The sequence below is a fragment of the Diadema antillarum genome, unplaced genomic scaffold (genome assembly GCF_040938485.1).
Source record: "Diadema antillarum isolate AM-2024a unplaced genomic scaffold, OU_Dant_1.0 scf00000162, whole genome shotgun sequence".
Lineage (NCBI taxonomy): Eukaryota > Metazoa > Echinodermata > Echinoidea > Diadematoida > Diadematidae > Diadema > Diadema antillarum.
In genome coordinates, this window is record NW_027271051.1 from 1,057,066 (window position 1) to 1,079,647 (window position 22,582).

General features: G+C 39.3%; 1 protein-coding gene across 1 annotated transcript in view; it reads right to left on the minus strand.

The window, feature by feature from the left end:
- LOC139722230 (sodium/bile acid cotransporter 7-B-like) overlaps nucleotides 1-22,582 on the minus strand; it is a 64,718-nt gene that overhangs the window by 10,558 nt on the left and 31,578 nt on the right. Inside the window, exons 4-6 of the mRNA XM_071633541.1 lie at nucleotides 17,624-17,699; nucleotides 11,926-11,964; nucleotides 10,499-10,534 (exon numbers count right to left, since the gene is read on the minus strand). Coding sequence (XP_071489642.1) covers nucleotides 10,499-10,534; nucleotides 11,926-11,964; nucleotides 17,624-17,699 — 151 coding nt within the window. The remainder of the gene's footprint in view (nucleotides 1-10,498; nucleotides 10,535-11,925; nucleotides 11,965-17,623; nucleotides 17,700-22,582) is intronic.

Below are 22,582 nucleotides of genomic sequence, written 5' to 3' on the forward strand. Positions count from 1 at the left end.
AAGATGAAATACAAATTATATGAACATACAATTGACAGTACGGGGAAATGCAAATGCATAACGTACGTGTACATCAAACTATTTGAACAAAGTCATGAAAAAACACTTTTCCAAACATATGAACATGATAAATCATATTCTGAATGCTTCTTTTCCTGCAGGTGTTGAAGATGGGCGGAAATGAGAAAATGTGATGACCTGAGCCCCGTTTCATAAAACTTGTTATCAATAACAAATTACAATAGTTGTTATAAGCTACTAAAATCCTTGCATCTGATTGGCTAAGAGCAAATTTGTCACAGAAATATGGCAGTTGTTACTGATAACAAGTTTTATGAAATGGGACCCTGTTTACTGGAGTGGAGGAAGGGAGCTTGAAGCATGGGTGCTTTGAATTTTGGGTACTGTAACAATGTAAAGTGTATGTGAGTTTGTATGTCAGTGAGTGTGTTTACTGCATATAATGAGCTTCAATGTCCACTGTGAGCATGTGGAATACCTTTTAATTTAAAGGGATGGTACAGTTTTGGTTGAGATGGGATTTGATGTATCCTGTGTCTGTTGTTATACTGATTTTTTGAGATGAGAAACATCTTATGAAATATGAAAGAGCGTATAATTTCAAGAGGAATTCAAAGTTTATTTGATGAAAATTGGTTTTGAAATGGCTAAGATATCCAAAACAAGGCAATCGTAATAAAAGGTGGGACCCACCTTATACTAGGATCGCTTTGTTTTACTTTGTTTTTGGATATCTCAGCCATTTCAAAACCGATTTTCATCAAATAAACTTTAAATTCCTCTCAGAATTAGAGGCTTCATAGCATATCATAAATTGGCTTCTAAATATGTCATAAAAAGTTAAAAGATGAATTCTCACCTCAACCAATAATATACCAGCCGTTTAATAGGTGAATATGATTATGTATTTGCATGACAGAAAGGTAATGATCTATGTAAGTCTGTTGCAGTTTTTCAGGGTGAGAGCCACCAGCAGTCTGCTACAAGTACAATCTAGAATGCACTAAAATACAAACTGAGGAAAATTTTGATTATTAAAAGTTAGATGAAATTTTATGATGCATCAAAGTCACATCGTTTATTTTTCAGAGATATACTCAAACACGGAAAGGAGAATGAACAGCGTCAATTATGTTAAACACAAAAAGCTAAACAGTTTCTTGTAAACCATCAAAGAACTGAATTTTAAAAAGAATACCATTAGTCATTATAATGACTGCTGCTGCAATCTCCACTACTACAGCTCCTGATGCTGTTGTTACTTCTACTTTTACCATTACTATCATCAACCTGATGACCATCAGGGTCATTACTGGGGCACTCTTTGAAACGCAATGGCATAAACAAACAAAACTCATGTGCATTGCCACTCATGGTTTGCATTTATGGCACTTTGCTGGCATAAAGCTGTTATCATGATTAAAACTCTATAGATTCTGCATTAATTACTCTGATTATATCACACATGCCCAGGGGAAGACTGGCCGTCCGTGAGTTTATGAGGCACAAAATCAAACACGTAACTCAAAAGGACAGAACATTGGAAATTGGCGTCCAGATGATTTCGTTAATTGATAAAAATTGACACACTTTCATAACCAGGTCAAGCATGATCGTAAATGCCTAAATCGACAAATTCATGTTGGCAATTAATGGAAACTTTCTACATTAAATAGATGGATACTCGCTCTTTAGGGCTAGTATATGCATCATGAACCTCACTCACAATGACATTCAAAGCAGAGGGTTGGCATGATAACGTGACAGAGGTACATGCATGTCGCTACTTTTTCGAATTGAAATCATCACCGCCTAATCCTGCACGGTATTTATTCGTCATGCGACCCGCATGCCGCCAACACAGATACAATTTAATTGATTGCATGTTTTACACGCGCGCAGCTCGGCAGGTCGCAATCCAATCATGGCCGCGGCTCGGCTCTCAAGGTAGTAGCTTCTCAATCGACGACTCAATTTCATGAACTGATACACACGTAGTGCTCGTAGGGGCGAATTACATCGCCTCTAGGAGGCAGTGGCAATGTCAGGAAACACATCACATGTTGTGAATATATAATGCTGTACACTTCTGTGGTTGGCCAATAAGTTTACCATTTTGCAAACGGAATCAAGGGGTAACTTGCTGAATTTCAATGACCAATGTACAGCAAAAACAAATATTTCCAGACTGTGGTAGGTAGAGAAATATGGGTCATTCACACATTGCTGGTTTGACTCCCACGTGATCGATAGTTTCATGTGCATCACTCAATCGTGAATAATCAGGTCACACGTCGGGATTTTCATGACCGCTAGGAATATGGTTTCATTTGGCTACAACTCTTCTTTTCTTACAGAATTACAATGTTTTATGCAAAACAAAATATTCTTTGAGAGTTTTACGAGAAATTAAATTCTTCTCCGAGGCATAAATGCATGAAAAAAGCTTTTGATGAATACCTTCATTATATATTACGAAACAAGGGGGAGGGGGGAAGGGGGGGGGGGGGGGGTCGGATATAATGCAATCTGAGATGTTGGCAATCCAGCCTAACATACAACATAAAAATCATCATTCAAGAGCTCTCCAACCCTTTGGTTGAATTAACGCTCCATGGCGATACCCCAAGATAATATCTGGACACCTGACAATGGTCCACTAATAAATCATTATGGCTTGGGTCCATGGGTCACGTCATGTGTCTTATGCCATAGCTGGCTAGCACACACGTTTCTTGCACAATGCAAATATCAATGACTGGCATTTAAGTTTTAATCAATTCAACCAATCAAATGACACTACCCTCTTTCTCCCTTCCTCTTCAACTCCTACCCCTCCCCTTCTACCCGTCCCCCTTCCTGTCCCCCTCCTCCTACCAGTCTACCACCCCCCCCCCCCCCCCCGACAAACATGTGCACTTTCTAAATTCCTAAAATCCCTGGTACCTCTCAATTATCCATATGACATCACAAAGCTACAAAAGTGTGAAATACAATGCTCTAGTAATGTCAATTATTTCCTGACCTACATAGCTGGAAAAAAAAAAGAAGAGCGCTAGCTAACTTTCAGAACTTTATTTCCAATCATTTTCACATAGCTAGCCTCTCCAAATCTACAGTGACAACAGTATTATAATACTGTTTTCAATGGTTTTGACAAGCTCATTCCCATAAAAGCATTAAAAACTAATCTACGGAAATTGGTTGTACCCTTACTCTGACAGAAAAAAAAAAATGTAAAGACATGGAGTGCACATGCCGGAACTGAACACAGAATCGTCCATAATGAAATCGTTCAAATATAGAGAAAATAGTAAGTCCCTTCCTCTGAATGAATGTAAGGAATAAGAATATAAGGAATATTCCATGTCTACATCATTTCCTTACACAGGTGAACCCACTTTAGGTATCTAGTTTCAGCAGCAGATATCCCAATGTCTTGCCCCTTCGCTGATGGCTGGCTGATGAGTCGGAAGGAAATAACGAGGTAGCAGACCCTCCTCAAAAGTGCTCACACCAATACGCAGCCATCAATCTTTCGGCATTGAAGTAAAATTTTCATGGCCACGCCATCATCTCAAACAAAATGATCCGCAATAGCTATTAAACAAGATTAATGCCCAACCATCGCACTGGAAGAAACTTTACTTAGCTGGTTACCGTTTTGCATGAACAACAATATGGGAATGACGTGGGGATTGGTTGTTTATTTGTTTGTTTGTTTTTCTGCTTGTTTATTTGATTTCTTTTAAGTAGGGGCAGGGGTAGTGAGATGGGGAGGGGGGGATCTTGGCATTCTTGTAGTATTGATAAACTTGACATCTGAGGCAAAATAATGTTCCCGGCACACGCTATCAAGATTGATTCTGACAGCCCTGAATTATGCACACACCAAGATCAAGAAATCAGTGTCCTGCCACAGATACCTACATATTTTTCCATGAAAAATTCAGCCGAGTTATTAACCCTCATAAATGATTGATAAGTCTCACCATTATCGCTCTCTTTCATTCTTCCCCACATTTTGCTCACGGCTGGAGGAAATAATGATCCTACAACAACAATCCAAAAAAGAGGGGGGGGGGGGGGAAGGGAGGGGGAAAAAAAAGAGAAGACATCCATGGATCTGGGTATCGTTTGCCCCAGCACTGAATCCTTTCTCGACTCGACTGAGAGCAATGCAGCAGCTCGGCTGAGTGACAGAATTTTCCGAAGCGCGGCTTCACACTCAACCCCGTGCAACTTTGATGAATTCGGCATGTAACTTTGATGATGCTATGTATAACTCAGCACGCTTGGCCACCGGGAGCACTGCCGAGATTTGGAGGGTGACAGCGCTCAGAGACTAGGGAAAATAACCTCTATGAAAACAGAGTTTAACCAACGATTCCCACCTCCCTCCCCCCCCCCCCCCGAAAGCCTGCAATACAAAATCACAAAAGGAAAAGAAAACATGCAAATGCTCTCTTGCTTTTATTCAGTCCTGCAGGTGTTTGTAGTTGTTTTGTTTTCTGTTGTTTCAAACAATGCAACTGTGATTAGAGCAGCAACCCATGCTCTTCATTTTACTCTGAGGTGGTTGGTTCTTTTCATGTTCATATTGGTAAAAATATGGCAAACTGCAAGAATTCTAAAACCCTATATATGCAAATTGGTCAAATGATAAAAATTAAGAGAATTTAGGGAGTATGAACAATTTCAATTTCTCCATATTCTACACAGTACTTGGTTTTTGTATAGAAATAAACATCAGCTTTCTTAGTCCATTTAATCTGTTCTTTTTCTCTTTTTTTGAGGGGGTGTATTGGGGAAACAAAGGTTAGAAAAAACGTCACAGATCCACGACTGATTGATTTCCTGCACCAAACTTTAACTACAGAAAGCAGAAAGTTTGTCCACAGTTTGCTCAAGACTTGCCAGAGTTAGAAACGACATAAGTGCTCACACTATAACTATTTACCAGAGCTACATGTAAAAGGAGCTGGTACATGAACAAGTCATCACAAGGCACTTGTGGCTAGGAACATCTGAAGAAGTCTCCAGATGGAAGAAATAACAATGCTACCCTTTTTCTGGAACAAATTTAACAGAATGATCTTGTGTTCGTATGACAATGACGAATTTGCTACTACCAGTGTTAAATGATGTGAGTTTGGGCATGGACACCGGTAGATTTTGTTGCGCGTTGCTGGAAGCTTGGTTCCTGCATGGTTAAGAGGGTAGATGTGAGATGGACACGCCCCTTTGCACTCAGTTGGAAGATGCCTTCCAGGTTCATAAAACCAGCACTGAATTCACCCCCATCCATACAGCCCCTTCCCCAATCCCTCTCCTTATAGCCCTCCATCCCTTGTTCCCCCCCCCCAAAAAAAACAACAACAACAACCAAAAAACAAACAAACAAACAAACAAATAAACAAACAACCAAACAAACTGGACAACAAACTTTCTAGGCCTTTCCACAAGAATTATCTCCAGAGTGTCTGTTTAGATGTCTTTTCAGAGCTTAATCAAGAAAGATATATATATATATATATATATCGGGCCGGCCATCTTTTCAAGCAATGCTTACAATGGCGGCCCTCTGCATTATCATTTCCTAAATATAATATTGTTATTGTAATCCCAGCTGCATAGACATGCATACTGTAATATCATTAATTTCCTTTTATATCATTGTTTTAATATGCAAGTCAAACGACTCTGTTTCAAATATACTTTGTATATTTCCCATGTTCACGATTATTCAGTTTATGTACAATGTATATTGATTTGCAGAAAATAAAGTATCTATCAAATCTATCAAATATATATATATATATATTTTTTTTTTTTTTTTTTGGGGGGGGGGGTTAGGACTACAATAATAGCACACCACAAACTATTATCCCTTTCTGCACCAATGAGTCAAATGTACACACATTTTATGTGCAAACCTATGGACACAGGTGGCTTATGTGGCACACAGCGGGTTAATCTATACCCCGTTGTATAATAATGTCTCTTTTATTGCATCCAATTCTTCACGTTCTTCTTGTCTTCTTGGTATGCACTAGGCATATTCTTATTCAAACAATGGTCCAAAATCAAACAATCATACTAAAAGAACTTTATACAGTCAATTCCTTTTTTTTTTTTTATAATTGTTTATGTATACAAAGGTTAATGACATGAACAAAGTCCTTAATTTGTCATTGATGGGGAGTTAATTGTACCTTTGGACCTCTGAACACAAGTAACTGAGACATGATTCTGGTTCATAAATGTGTCTGATGTACACAACGAACTGGGACTGTTGTTTTGAAATAATGCTTTGATGTAAAACATACGACAAATGTAACAGTATGACGGCCTATTGAATAAATGGAACTTGAAAGCTTTGAGACACTGCGACTATGGACAAATGTTTTTCTCATCCATAACTTGTCTGGTTCAAAGAGGAATTTCTTTTGTCCAAAATCACTTGGACACAATTTTGTTGGAGAGATAAACAAGCAATCTATCAAGTCAATCTCACTTTGAATACAAAAGTTACTTTTGTAAAGTCCAATTGCAAAAATATAATGCACACACACACACAAAAATTCCAACCATGGTAAGGTTTAAAAAGTTTTTTTAATATTACTATGGGACACTTGAGGCAGCAAATAGTAAACAGTGACACATACACACAAAATAATGAAAAAAAAAAGCACTGAGACTCTACACATCAAAGTCTATGGACTCACCAAGACAATTGTTATATATTCGATTCATTTGTTTGTTTGCTTTTAATACTGTCGAGAGTGTGATATGACCACAATGCAATGAGTACATACAGGACATACATGGAGTAGCTCTCCACATCACTATGATTTGTGAGCACACATATGATCGACTCTGTGCTGCTGGTATATACTTTGTATGTTATGATGTACACTGCTGTGCTGTCTTAAGTATGTTAAGTAACTCCAAGGATTTGAGAATTACCGGTACTTCCTCCTGAAAATGTTTGTAATGAGAAATTGATAAAGTAGTCGACTGTACACACAAAAAAAAAGAGTTCCAAAGTACCAAATTGTACACAAGCATCTTAGTCCTGCCAAATTTCTACTGATCAGTGTCTCTTGCTTCAGTATTCTTTCCAATCCATGTCGCCCTCAAAAGGAAGTGCATTCGCCACATATTTTCCAAATTAGGACTTGTGGCAGACAATTTCGCAAGTGGTGGAATTCGCGATCAATAACCACATCGATGTCATGAGAAAGCAATGTTATCAACCACCAAGAGAAAAATTGGCAATTTTCCACCTTTAGACACAATATTCTACCCACTTGGGAGGCAATATTTTCGTGACTTGTCAATTTCAAGAATGCTGGATGACTTGTGAGATTTGCGAAAAATAAAAACACTGTGAAATAAACTGCACATTGTACAATGTCGTAGAAGGTGGAAACGTTGCTACATTTGTATGTGAGTTGTTGGCCTGTCCATTAAGAACCCTCTTCCTGAATAGTTTTGTGACAGTACACATAATGATCCAATGTTGTGCTGTGGAATTTGCGGAGGGGGAAGAATGCCATGGAGTGCACTATGAATGGAAGGGGATGAGTTTCACATATTTGTTTGTTTCCTTCTATGCTGAATTTCACAAACAAAATGTGGCAAATAATAATCCCACATTCTTGTCGCTGACAACGCGACCAGGATCGTCAGGAAATACACCATCTAGGCTCTCCCCACTGTGCGGCAACATCCCCTGACGACAATTGGGGCAAAACAGCTCCAACGACGCGGCATCGCCGTCGATTGCAGCATGCACTCTCGGCCGAGAGTGAAGAATTTTCGTTGGTCCTGGTGACTTTGCCAGAACATGCACCCACTGTATGAGAACCAAGAAACTCTGTCACCCATTTGGTTTCCAGGCAGTTGCATGTTTCAAACTCACTGAAAGTATTAAATGGTATTGAAACTGCTGCACTATGTGAAAAAAAAAAAAAATTATTGAATTTTGAATAGTCAGTGTACTTCAAAAACCAATGCAGGCCATCAAGTTTTATTTTCGATGGTAGTCTTTTTCACAGAATCACCATCAAACCACAGTACGGACTTATGCAGGTATCATGTATGCATGGTTCATACCAATTTTATAATGAGCTGCTACCCCAAATACCATTCCCCTACATGTTGCAGAATTATGCCCCAGTTCTTAGCACTACATAGAATAAGAGGCTCTATTGTATCAATTGCACTTTACTATCCTCATTCCAGCATATGACATTGTTGGCCACCAACTGGAAAAGGTCACAAATAGTCCACTACCATGAGATCATAATTATCCAATTGCTGCTTAGTATTTGACTAATCCATATAACAAGGCTTGAAACAAACAATCTCTTAAATCATCAAATTTCAGTATCTGGTGGCCAACAATATAATTTGGTAGCCCCCCAAAAGCAAATATATATATATATATATATATATATATATATATATACTTGTATATAAAAATGAAATAATTTAACAAAACATCAAAGTAATCATAAAACATAATTACAGTCAAACTTGCACTTAGCAACTACAAATGTACCCGTCACATACAGTCACCAGGTAGTGACTACCCAGTATTTTGGTTCGTGTAGTTTGGGCAGTGTGTCAGCAAACTTCAAAAGATTTAACCAGCAAAACTTCCCGCATGCTCTTGGGGAGTTTCTCACTTCTTGCAAAACATGCTTAGTTTTGCGGCTGAAACTTCGAGAAGTTTGAGACACCATAAAAGATCCTTCATTCATTTACGCTCATTGTGCATTTTTTTTGGTACGCTGTCGGGCATTTGCATTTTTTCTTGCAAGAGATCGAAAGTATGGGTAGTAGTTTCCTATCACTGAAACTATGCGTAGTTTTGTCTGTAGTGAGACCACATGTTAAAATTTCTGGAAGTTATCGAGGAGTAAAGTATGCATAGTTGCGCACGGCTACTGAAAACAATTCTACCCAAGAGGAAAGCCATATTAACGATCCTGTCTAGAGCGGTCACCTGTCTACAAAAGCCTTTTTTTTTCATCTCACTTGGGTGGCCGCTACAGACAGGTTTGACATCTAATTATGTGAAAATTGGTAGGCATGATCAGGGCTTCAATTAAGACATACTGTGACTAAGTTCACTGAGTCTAACAAATTCAATATTGAACTGACACATAAACATGATTTTCTATGTCACCACATAGTCAAGAACCCCGTTTACAGTGAGTGAAAGGGCTGGGCTCGGCCGTGGCCGAGCCCGGCCTTCATTTCACTGTAAATGCGCAAAAGGCCAAATGTGGTACCAAAATCGGCTGAGCATTTGGCCAAGCTCTGGAGGTAGTCTCGGCCGCGGCTTGGCCCGGGCTCGGCCCGGCCTTTTCTCACTGTAAATGCAAACTGGGCAAATGCGGTACTAAATTGTGACCGGCGCGCTCCCAGAAATGATAGTTTGTTTACAAGCAGAGCGCCACTACGACAAAACATTGAAAGGTTGAATTAAAAGCCCGGGCCGAGCCCTCCACTGTTAACGGACAGAATTGCGGGGCCGAGTACCGCAATTGAGGCCGGGCTCAGCCCAGCCCAGCACTGTAAACGGGGTCATAGAATAAATACTCAACATAGGGCTGTACCTGGTCCTATTATTGGATAGATAAAATCTGGCCACGAAATTGGGCTGTGATAATAAATTCTTTGGCTGAATTTGGTCTTTTGGGAGTTTTGCCATGAAGACTATTGTATAAATAAGGGCAACTGGCAACTGGCAACTCTGGCATTCTACCCTATTCTAGATGTACATATTCACATATTTTTGATGACCCAATTGAGCCACAAGAACAAATCATTTCTTTTACAAAAAAAGTGATGGCTCAACAACCATTTCTGGTGGCAGTGGCCCTGGGCCAGGACTAATGTTGAGCCTTGCGTTTAATACATCCTGTTGCTCTGTAATTCTTCCATAATTATTATCGACATTTTTTTATAACTTACATTATACAATTATGACATCTTATATGTTAATATTTGTGATAAAAGCAGTTACAGGGAAATGCACGTGAAAATGCTGGTTTCCTACTAAAAGGGAAGGGGAAAGATCTTACCACATACACCATTTTCTTGTTCAACTTGTCATTGTGTCATTGTGTTTCTATGGTGATAGGAAGGGGGAAGATTTGGTTATTTGTTGAAGCTAATGTTAGATGTTAAGTGTGAAAAGTATATATGGCACAACTTTACTTTTCTACGATGAAAAATGAAAAATGAAAAAGGTTTTGTTAATCCTGGAAATAAGCCAGTAAAGCTGGTAAAGACTGACTCAAGGTAATCTCAAAGTGAGAGAAAGTATTAGAGCACACGCTATGAACATAGGTGATACAGCTAGCCGTACCCCATGACTGCACGGCACATGCATGTTGCCAACACCCCAATACCACACAGAAGAATTCTACAATCTCCCAAGATTGGACGAAATACTCACAAATAAAAGGAGCAGAACCGGAGTTACTACAATGCCCTGCAAAGAAAAAAAAAAGAGACGAGGGATAAAGAACTTACAAACTCTTGATATAAAATATGCTCAGTGGATGTGCCATATACAAGCATAAAACAAATGGGATGACTTGAACTGCAATACATAATGAATCACAACAAGCTGTACTGAAAAGGAAATGATGGGGAGAAAAAGGTTCATACTACATACAAATGGAGAAAAGGTTATCATCAATTTGAAATCAATTGAAATCAAAGGTGCAAAAACAAAAGAGCATTAGACCGCAGCATGATGACTCAAAAGAAAAGCAAACGCAAAGCTTGGAGTTTAAAACGACGGATAAGAAAAGTAAACCTACAGACAGAAAAAGGAGCAAGGGCGCAAGAAGAGAGAGAGGGGGAGAGTAAGAAGCAAATCTGCATAAAGTACAAGGGTTCCGACAATGGCAGTGACACCGTCCGGTGTTTAACCGTGTGCTTATCGGCATGTAATGAAGCTACAGTGACATGGCTGCCACTCGAGCACCCTTAGCGCATGCAAGATAGATGAAGGGGGGCATCAAATATGGATGCGGGATGATCCCACAGGGTCACCGAGGAGAAAAATGAGGAACTCCGCGAGAGAAAGATCAAAAACAGATCGGGACAAGAGTGAAAAACCTGAAGATGCGGGCAGAGTTTGGGGGGGAGAGATGAAGGTTAAGAAAGATGCCTAGTAAAGGAAGAAGCAAGATTTACCATGGCAGCCAATAAGGGGGAAAGGGGGGGGGGAACACCACACAGTGAATAGGCAAATTGTGAATATGCATTGCCTCGACCGTTAACTCCCAAGTTGTCATTTACTACCAAGGCTACGGGCCTGAAGATGAGTTCTGGAAGAGCTAAACTCACTCTCCCACTTCCAAGATCTCTCAGAGCGAGAGAGAGAGAGAAGGCATCCAACTTCTGTAGACCAAGTTCTGTTCATTACCCAACTGCATCAAGTGATTGGCTACAAGTCCACTTCACATACCTGTGTCATTCTGTTTCCTTTAACAGACACAGAAAATTTGGCCAACATACCTAATTTAGACACTTTAAAGCTGTTGCTCTACTTCTGAATCTATAGATGGTGTTCAATACTCTTTTTTTTCCTTTTTGCTGGCATTGTTCCAATTAGTATGAGGTCATTTATAGGCAGGTTTTTCAAATCTTCCCTTACGTTTCCTTTTCTTCGTTATACATGTATGTGTATTAATGTGATGCAACAAGTGAACAAAAATGAAACTTTTTTTGGTATTGCATACATGAATAGCATCATGGGACATATATCAAAAATTATTATTTGTGTTGTATTTCTTGCTCTCCCTCCTTGCTAGAAAGTTTCTACATCACATAGCTTATATTGATATTTTGCAAGATAATGGCAGTTCTTACCAGAAAGCTCCCAAATGCAGAGTTGAAAATGGCTGCAGCCTGAAAGAAATAGAGGAGATGCAATAATGAATGACAGAAATAAAAAAATTTCCACACCAAGTATAATGTACATGTTCCTGTAGCCTGTATCCTATCAAACACCTGCTGTAGTGGCAGGGGGGGGGGGGGGGGGGGGGGGGAAGGGGGTCAGAGGAAAAAGATGAATAAAATCCAACCTGCTTTTAAAGCTTAACCCGTGAAGACTAGTTCCAAGTATTCTTGGGCTGGGGTAAATGGGAAATGCGTGCTATAAGGAAATCAGTCCATCTTCAACGGGTTAAGCATATGCCCCTAAAACGTAAATAATAGCTACGACAGAAAAACACAGAAATGTAGCATCCATTAGCACAAGTTTCTCCAATCTTATAAATGCCGAACATCCACATTCCATACACGGCACCCTGGGACTCATGACCCCACATCCAAAATGCATTCCATTTAGACACAATGATGGCAGGGTTGATGTTCAGATCACATTTCACACTACTGGTTTAATACGAAACTCAATAGAAGAGCAAGTAGTATAATGGACAGCCGCACAGAACAAAAGCAGCTCATTGCACCCAGGAACATGTTGGCCATGCCTTCACTCGATGACAATTTCAGAATCTTAGATGTATTGGGTTAAAGGGAAAGCAACAATTGTAATTTTATACTCATTTAAAGCATGTATGGAGGCAGGGATATTCGTCCTTAAAAAAAAAAGGAGGGAGTCCTGAAATGTGACCATCAACAGATCTGATTACAGTCTTAACAATTTCAAGTTATCAGAAAAGATTTGACCAATCAGAAACCTCAATTTGACTGCCTAATCTCTTTCTTTCTCTCTTTTCCTCTCTCTCTCTCTCTCTCTCTCTCTCTTTCTCTATCTAGAGATTTGTTCATATACTCAGTGCACATTAGACAGGTAGATGAACAGAGGAAGGTTTATATGATATATATAAATACATACACACATGCAAATACAGAAAATGTACATGGGGTGTATGAATATACAGCTATTTATCATGGTTATTGCAAATTATGTCACACTAGCATTTTAGGGGCTTTTATTATCTACTTTTTGCAGTCTGCTTCATACTGTGATATTTGATTACAGTTACATATTTTGGCAGAAAGAGAAAAGTAAAAAATAATAAAAGAAGAATATCAAACTTGATAATTATAGGTGGAAGTTTAAAGATATAAACAGACTTTTCCTTTACAACAAAAAGCTGTCTATGGTTCTAAAAAAGGCCTTACATAATAAAGGCAGTGAATGTTTCACCACACTCGGTACGGGATACAGTTTACTGTAAAAGTGGAAATTTTCGCGGTGTTGAAGTTTTTGCACATTTCGCGCAACCAGAAACTAGCGCGAAAGTAACGTTCCAGTAGTTTATGTCTTGATTCCGTGGGATTAAAAACATGTAAAACTCATCTTACCCGCCAAGCACAAAAAATTACTCGCACGAAAAAATTAACTTTTACAGTTTGTAGTAGGTTCTGCTAACACTTGTTGAAGGCAATTAATATCCTCTACAGCTGCCATCTATGTATATGAGGGACTCCCATTTAAATAATACTTCCGTTGACATTTTCATAACCTTAACCTTCACAGCACATGCTCCCTAATTTCTTCCATTAACACAATTATCTGAGAAAATGGACCCCTTCAGTATCATTTCTCTTTATGTATTTGTGTTTATGGTGGGGGCGGGGGTGGTGTGGTTACAAGGACTAGACAGGAGTTTAATGTCCTTGACGAGGAAACATAAAACACAAAACATTTTACAATAAGTGACAATGTAGGATGACACAAAGCGTCCTTCACACCATAAATGTTGCATGGCTGTACTCACTATATGTAATTACATGGTGCTTTGCAACTTCTAGAGGGGTCCCGCCACCATCTTTCCGTAATTGCACTTTCATTATTATATCATTGCATGCATCATTTGTAATGTATGGACGCAGAGTGCAGTAAGTGACGGGGCTTTGTCATTGACGCCATGCACAATTGACATTGTTGGAAGAATTTGGCACACACACACACACACAGACAGACACACACACACACACAAAGGGAAAAAAAGAAAAAAAAATCATAGCACACCTCTCAACCAATCTCAGGAAATTTTGGTAAATACTTTATGATAGTTTGACCTTTAAATTATAGATATTTTCGTCAATTTAGTAGCACAATCCGCAAGAGCTTTCCCCCGTTCAGGGGTGTGGGGTATACACACAGCGGGCAACCCCTCAACCTGCTTGGGGTGATCAATGACAATGAGTGTGGAAACACTCCCGAAAATCACTTGAACCCGGGATGAAAGCATGGCTCCATGGAAAATTCATGTCAAGATAAAATATGGAGATGACAGGTACTCTAAAATGCCAGAGCGAACGCCAACTAACAGCCACCAACGGCGCTCAAAAGTGAACAACCACAGTTCTCTGTCACCGTAAAGTGCCCAAGAACCCTCACTCTACAACCACTCAAAAACCAGACGATAAAAACCTCTTTGTGTCTTTGTGCGTCTCACTTGTAGAGTTTAGTCTCGTTGCAAGTCTTCTTTGAAACTACACAATCATTCATTTGAAAGTAGGAGTCTGGGCGCTAGCAGTGTGTGGGTGTAACAACATAGACATCCTAGATGTGGGAGAAACGAAAGCACTCAAGATATCAGCACTCCAAAAAGCCACCAGAATATATCTCAGTACATATCAAAAAATTAGATAGACAAACAAATTGCAATTTGGAGAAGAGCAACTGTCCAACTGATGTCTTAGTTTTTGAAAGCTCTTTAAGTCCCTACGGTGGTTGAAGCCAGCCTCTGAAGTGCGCACAATTAGGGATGACTCTCAAGTATCAAAAGGTGTGAAATGCTCGTATCCAAATGGCTGACTTTTATCATATCATAAATTTCTTCCTTTCATTTTCTTCCCTTCCTCTTTTCTTTTTTTTTTTGTTTCCATTTTTGTTTTTTACCCTGCCACACTGCTTGCGGTCATTGGACAATGAATCTAGATATATCTTCATGGCTGGGTGATCGCGGGAGGCGTCAAAAAACACCCCAGGAAAAGATCGGCTCAAGAAAGCACAGAAAAAGAGCCAACTTCACTCGCTCACATTTTATGGCTTTCTCTCTCTCCCTCTCTTTCTCCCTTCATTTCCTTTTTTCTTCTTCTCTCTTTCTCTTTTCATATTTTTTCTCTCATTCTCTCTAGTCCTTTTCTTCTCTTTCCTCCGAATCTTTCTTACTTTTGACTCTCTTTTGTCGCCAGCTCTCTACTTTTGTTTTTCCATTTCCAATGAAGTTTGAATTTTTCATATCTCATCATTATCCTTGTCTTTAGTCTTTGTACCCTGTTCAATACCTTTGAACTTTATATGCCCTCTAACATTTGTTTGACAAATGAATACCACCCTTTAGCTTTTATACTTCTCATCTGACTAAAATAGACTTCTAAAACGTGTTTGATATTTTCTCTACAGGCAAATAACGGATTCATCTGTATGTGTGAAAACTTCGAGCTTTCCCTAAAGTAAATCTTTGTATATTTTTGATTAATTATGTGATAAGCCAGTAGCATTAGCCTAATACAGTGTACATTTTTCGCTAACCAGTCTCAATCATTGCATCACACATGCAAATAGTATCAATGCCCTGTTGCTTCCATATCGTTTGCAAACATATCCCTTAAAAACTGTTTACGAATAGTTATCTCGAGAAATGAGACAGTATTCTATGTCACCTTAATGTCTTTTCAACACTCTAGGATGCGAAGCCACTGGAAAAGACAGAAGGACGTTTGCGCTGTTGACGTATACGGAGCCGATGAACTCTTGGTAGAGAACATCCCACGCTATCTCTTTGAGTGGGACAGTGCATTGATATATACATGTATGTGCAGCTTAGGCTGTAGTGCAACTCAGAAGACACATGACAGTATGTGCTAAGATTTCTCTCCCCCTCTTTTCCTGCAACTACCCCTTCGTCCTTTCTCTCTCTTTCTCCCTCTTGCCATATTTATCTACCTATCTATATATTCCACATCATCCTTCTCTCTCTCTTTCCCTCTCTCCGATATATATAATCTATCTACCTCTCTTTATATTCCCCCTCCTTCTCTATCTCTCTCTTTCTCTTCCTCCTCTCCCCCCCCCCCAACAATTCCGTGCCCTGTCTCCATTTCCCCCTCCTTGCTAAACTTTCCTCTCTCTCTCTGAGGGAACATTTTGCGTCTGATTGATGAGCGGGGCTCTGGCGGGGCCATGTCGTGGCAGCACACTGCCTGCAGTAGCGGTATAACTACATCTAGCACCTACCAAGCGTGAACGGCGGAAGAGTCCCGCTTCTTGTCGCTGCTACGTGCCCAAGCAACCGTGACGAGGTCCCCCCATGCATATTTCAACCATCAAAAGCGGCAAACATGCTCTGACATCAAGCGTGTCCATATTTCATGGCCTGGACTTTATAGATTGAAACATGAAGCAAGCTTCACCAATGGAATACCGGAGAAGAAGCGAAAAATAAAAAAACTTGACTATCTATAACGGGAGAGTATTCAGACTGGTACTATTCCCCCATTCTGGTCTCATTTCCAAAACTGGCTCATATTACGCATGAATGTCTGAATTAAAATTCCCGGCCAATTTCATCCACGGTAAGTGATAGCCGAAGTGTCATAGTGGGGGGGGAAGATGAATCTAGCCAGCGAAAAATGTATTTACCAGATGCGCATCCTACTTTTAATGGCCAGGCATGGCTAATAGATTTGAGTTCATCCCATCTTCCTAAACCACACACATACTCCAGAGGGGGCTTGGGAATAACTTCCCTGCACCCTCATGATATCACAAAGCTTAATCATGGAGAGATGAGTTACAGTTGCTATCACCGATCCATCTTCAATTACAGGTAACCTTTCTCAAGTTTGGAGAGCCCGTAAAACTCTAAGCTCCCTCATCACTTTATTCTCAAATTGTATTCATGTTACTAACGTCATGATGTATTTTATCATTACCTGTGCGCTTTCCATACTATGTTATCTGTTTTAATTTCTAACAAAGTAATTGTACACTCAGTCACAAGAAAACACGAGGGTGGTAATCTTGTTTCAATTCATGCAAATTGGATAGGTTTGAGGTTCGGTTTCAACACATGACTGCGGCATCACATGATAATGATGACAATAGTATGGTAATTAAACACTTATATAGTAATAATAATCATCATCATAACTATCGTCATCATTGAAAGCAAGAGAATATTAATCAGAGGGGAGAAGTTTGAGGTGTGAATTTTCTTCAATCTAACTCCCTCTACAAATGAAATTTGCAAGATCGCCACTTGGAAATGCTCGTAAATTTTATGCTACCCTGAACAATCTAGAAATGATGAGACATGAATATCTTTGGAAATACTGAATTATGCACAAACAAAGATACTCTCTTCCACATAATCAGAAACAACACAATTTCACTGAAACTGGCACGAAAAAAATGATAATAGAAACATATATACATATATATATATATATATATATATATATATTGCAATGGCAGAGTTTTCACTCTTACAGTAAGAGAAAACTAGCACTGTTGGCAAGGCAACAGGAACAGCACCACAAGAAGGAAAATATTTGATTTTATTTTCCTTGCACAATGATTTACCTCATTTCCCCCGACCGCCTTTGTCAGAATTACAGCTGATGACACTGGTGGGGGCATGCATCCAACTACTTGTAACCTGTTAAAAGACAAAAGGAGGTGGAAAGAAAAATGCTGTTAAAATGACTATCAACTATCATGACATTATAAGCGGTCTTGACCATTTCACAAAAATCTTGACTGAATAGAGGAATAATACAGACCCCAGCCAAGGCGCTTTATAAGTCCAAAATATTATTCATCCATTGTAATTTGTTGTGAAAGACAATGAGGTGACTCAATTCTGGAATTGATTTGTAAATCAGATTTTTAGAATGAAAACAGTTTGCCAATGCAACCAGACACAATGCATGTAATTGTTGGCTCTTTTTTAAAGAGATGTGCGAGTTCCTTCTTGTTTGCTTTCAACTGCATTCAAACTTGTTTCTCCATGAGGTTGTTTAGTTGCCTGTTTTCATAATGTTGTGCATTCCACAATGACACAGTAGTTTAATGTAGTCTGCCCTCCATACATATATTTTCTATGACTATACACTGTCTTATAATGACAAACCCTTTTAAAAATCCCTGAATCCAGATGATGAATTAAATTGCTGCTAAAAGTTAATCAGTCTGGGTTTTCTATTGTGGTTTTTTCTGTAACCCAGTTGTGACTTCCCTAAATGCACCCTTTCCCTGAATTTTGTCAGAATCCATTCATTACAGTTTGCGTAAAGTTGCTAAGAGACTGACATATTGAAAGTTCAAGCAAACAAACAAATACAAACAAATAGATAAAAAATAAGCTAAAAGCTGGCAAAGTCGAAACCACTTTTGCAGGGGCAATATCTCAGAACAAAACCCTGCCCCTTCAAAAAAGAAAAAAACAAATCGTAATATATGCCTACTCATCACAATTCTGAAATATGCATTGGAAAAATGAGCTTGATAAACTTCAGTGAGCATAAGTTGATGAAAAATGAATGCAACTTCAAACTGTCGTCTGCCAGTTCGAATGATGCCCTATTTGGAAACATGAGCACATCATATTCAATTTGTGAAGGAGTAAACATCTGAGTGTACTGGGAGTAATGAATTGATCATACAATGCACTCCAGCAGTCCCCTTAATTATCAAGAGATTTCTAAATACAAGATGCAAAAAAAAGGAAAAATGATTGTGTGCAAACATGAAAAAAAAAGTACATTTCAAAATGATACAGAGGCCATTCTTCCCTTGGACAAAAGCAGAAACTGTAATCCATTATCACCTAATGAAAATCATACCTTTGAGGCAAAAACATACACTCTCTTTCTGACAGGGAAAATTATTTTCAATCACACATTTTTTTTTCAAATATCAATGATCTCTTTAATAGCAACATGATTTACAAGTCATCCCAATGTTTATAAAGTCAAACTCATCACAAATGCATTTGAAGCAGATGAAGCTAATTCTTAGAGAGTCAGAAGTACATATAATCACAAGTTCCTTTCTGATACCTTACGGGAACTCAGAGGTTTTAACTTAAAGTGAAAAACAACAAAAGAACATGAAAACAAAGCCTCTTTCATGATGAAAATATCTATAGTCATTAGCAAAATGAATTGTTTTCTTTCTAAGTGACATCATCAATTAGAAAACAAAGGAGACAAGAAATCATTGTAGACAAGACTTTAAATCTGCAGATTCCCATGAATTCATGATTAATCCTCCCCAATGTCAAGCCCAAGCATTTTGTGACCCTTATCAGATGTCCACTAAAAGGGGAAATCCCTAGACTGGACTGAGGGGGGGGGGGGGATCCCCTTTTAAGAACACTGAATAAAGGAGAACATCATGAAGTCTGTGGTAAAAACCACCATACTACACACCAAAGAAATCCAACATTGTATGGAAATAAGGAGGGCTCCTCATGAAAAGGACAGCTCTGTCAGCTGAGTGCAATAAAGTCATAGAGAAGGATACAACTATATGCAGCTCAGATGATTAACCCCTGACTGATAAAAGCACCCTGAATGATCAACAATCGTAATATAGACAGCACTCGTGTTACATCCTGACAGGAGAACAAGCAGTACACTAAATCTGTGTTTAGGCTATTGTGCCATGAACGTTCCACTTGATGCTAAACTGTTAACACAGACAGTCTTACACTCCTGTTTTGGGGCAGTGCAAAATGCCCTTGGCTTGTTTCAGAAATGAGGGAGTAAAATCAAGGAACTTGTAATTCCTGGTTCTAAGCCAGAAGCTACATTTGTTAAACATTCAGCAACAACTACACAACCATGATGGCAATTCATATTCAAAGATGATATAGGGAAACAGGAAGGAGATATGCAAAGACAACATTACTCACAGGATCTTTTTTCTTTTAATTCTTGGTCATGAACATCATCTAGCTACACCCTTTGGAGATTATAGATGTAGAGAACAGTGACCTTTAGACCAAACAAAAGGTAAAGAAAGATAAACAGCAGTGACCATGGCTGTGCATCCAAGCTAATGACTCCTCTTCTGAGGGTGTTGGAGCAAGGGTCCTGCCTCAGTTTCACTAACCCTCAGGTATCCACCCGCTCAACCGGGAGAAGGGGGCAAAAGTAAAAAACGGGATTAATTGGATTAGACCGCTGAGATGCGCCATGCACTCCTGCGCTCTTTTCCTTTTTTTTGCAAGTAATTCCCGCTCTGGTCCGACACACGTATACACACTCTGCCCCTCCCTTTTGTGAGCACGGGGTGCGCCTTCAAGAGGCATAACATTTAATTTTCCATAAACGTTGATCTCTCGATGCATGAAGGTCGATACACATCTGTTCAGAAATGTCATTACAACCTCATCTCATTACCTCCTCCCCTCTTCACAGTTCATGAGGGAAAAGTGCAAAACCAAGGACACCCCAGTCTGCATTAAATACAAATACTTGCAATTGGGAAGACAAAAAAATAAGATAAAACAAAACAAACAAACAAACAGGAACATTATGCCTTTTTGGGGTGCTGCTGGGAAGTGGATCTCAAGCTTTCGCACAAGGTACGTGTAGTCTGACACCCTCTTTTCACCACCTTTACTTGGATATTATGACCATTAAGCATACCCATTACACCACCTTTATGATGGCAATTTGGATGGGTATTGCAACTGCTACTCACTACATTTGGTTGGAATATCATTATGACAAAACTAAAACAACTGAAGATATAAAACTCCTGCAAAAACTGAAAACAAACAATCAAGGAAGTCCACACCTAGATGTCTGTGGGCTGTAGTCCCTTGAAAGGAACACAGGAAACTTGAAAATATACTACTGAAAACAGGTTTTCTATAGAACACTGGGTTTTTCTTAAAGAATTTAGAAATATCGTAGGGAAATGCACAGGACGAACAATAATGCAATAGTAGGATTACCTATAACAACAGCTTAGCGAGTGAATAGGCAAGCAATGTAAGTGCTGAAAATTGGTTTAACCAGTGAAGTGAAAAAAAAGTCATTCTGAGTGGTAGTAAGGTCGTGACATGTAGGAAAAGACACTCTAGTTTCAAACGGCGGGTGCCCAAGGTTTGCTGGAAGATTGCCTTGCACACACAGCGCTGGATGCTGCTGGCAGATTTTCTGTGATTTTGTACTCTTTCAAGGAATCGATAGATAGCACTCTTCAGGACACTGAGGACTCAACTTAGGACTCAAACAAAATTGCAAGAATCGCAATAGAAACACTGCAACACAAATACAGACACAGAAACAATAGACAGATGGATAGGCAAAGAGAAAAAGAGAAAGAAAGAAAGGAAAGAGAGGACACATGATGTGATTTGAACACATAAATCTTATGAACGTAGCAACGATATGAAATGCTTGCATCACTGCACTTTCAATCTACACCATCATCATGCAATTTAAGCAATCCACAGATAATATTCAGAATCATTCTCTAAATGTTTGACCGGTATCAGCTATCCCCGCCCCCCCTTTCAAACCCTCATTACTATCAGCTCCCTTCCATTCCCTTTCATTCTTCATGCTCTTTTATCTCATTCCTATTTTTTTGGGGGGGGGGGAGGAAGGGGAAAGACATTATGCACAATGACTGTCAGGCTTATATCATATATTCATGATGCATCAATTTAAGTACTTTTCTTGGAACTGGTTCTCGACCACATGGCTAGGGATGATCCGATGTGTCTCACGCACCCCACCCTGATTGCAGACACTTCTCTACCAACACTCTGTGACACATCAGTGACTAGCAAGGAGATCGGTGAAAGGGTATTGTCTTTTATGCCTTCAATCATGTGAGACCAAAAAACAAAACAAAAACACCAAAAAAAAAAAAAGGTGGGGCAACGAATGAAATGGTGAGCCAAGGTGCATTTTATACAGAAAAAGAAACTCTCGGTGTAGTACCGATGTCTACAATGCACAAGTTAATGACTATCACTTGAAACAAACATTCTAATGACTGTGGAACAGAACTGCTTGTACATGTCTGTGTTGGGGGGGGGGGGGGGGGTGGACACGAGTGCACGACGCCTCATCAAAAATTCTGTTCATTACTTGAAGTACTCACCGCCCCATTGAAACGTGGAAATTAATGGGTCTGGATAACAAACCACCATACTCCAGTGGCTTCGAAAAGGACAAATGAATACCCCCATCATGGGGCAAATTAATTGGATTCTGGCAGAGCTACCTGTTGGCCTTCCATACTATTCAATTCCAGCCAATCTCAATGGCAGCTCAATACAATTTTCATCAGCCGTCATTCATAATGCACGCCCAGTGCCCAGCGCTGTGGTTCTTCAGCTATCCTAAATTTTTGAGCCTGGATATTTTTACTCAACTTCATGGAAAATTCATACTTTTGATAACTACAATGTACGGCTTTGCCTCCAAATTGCGCTTCATGAAGTGCCTCTGATGTATATTTGATGAACGACAAAGTGACAAGGATCAATGAGAATTCGAAATGTAGTCAGGTGTA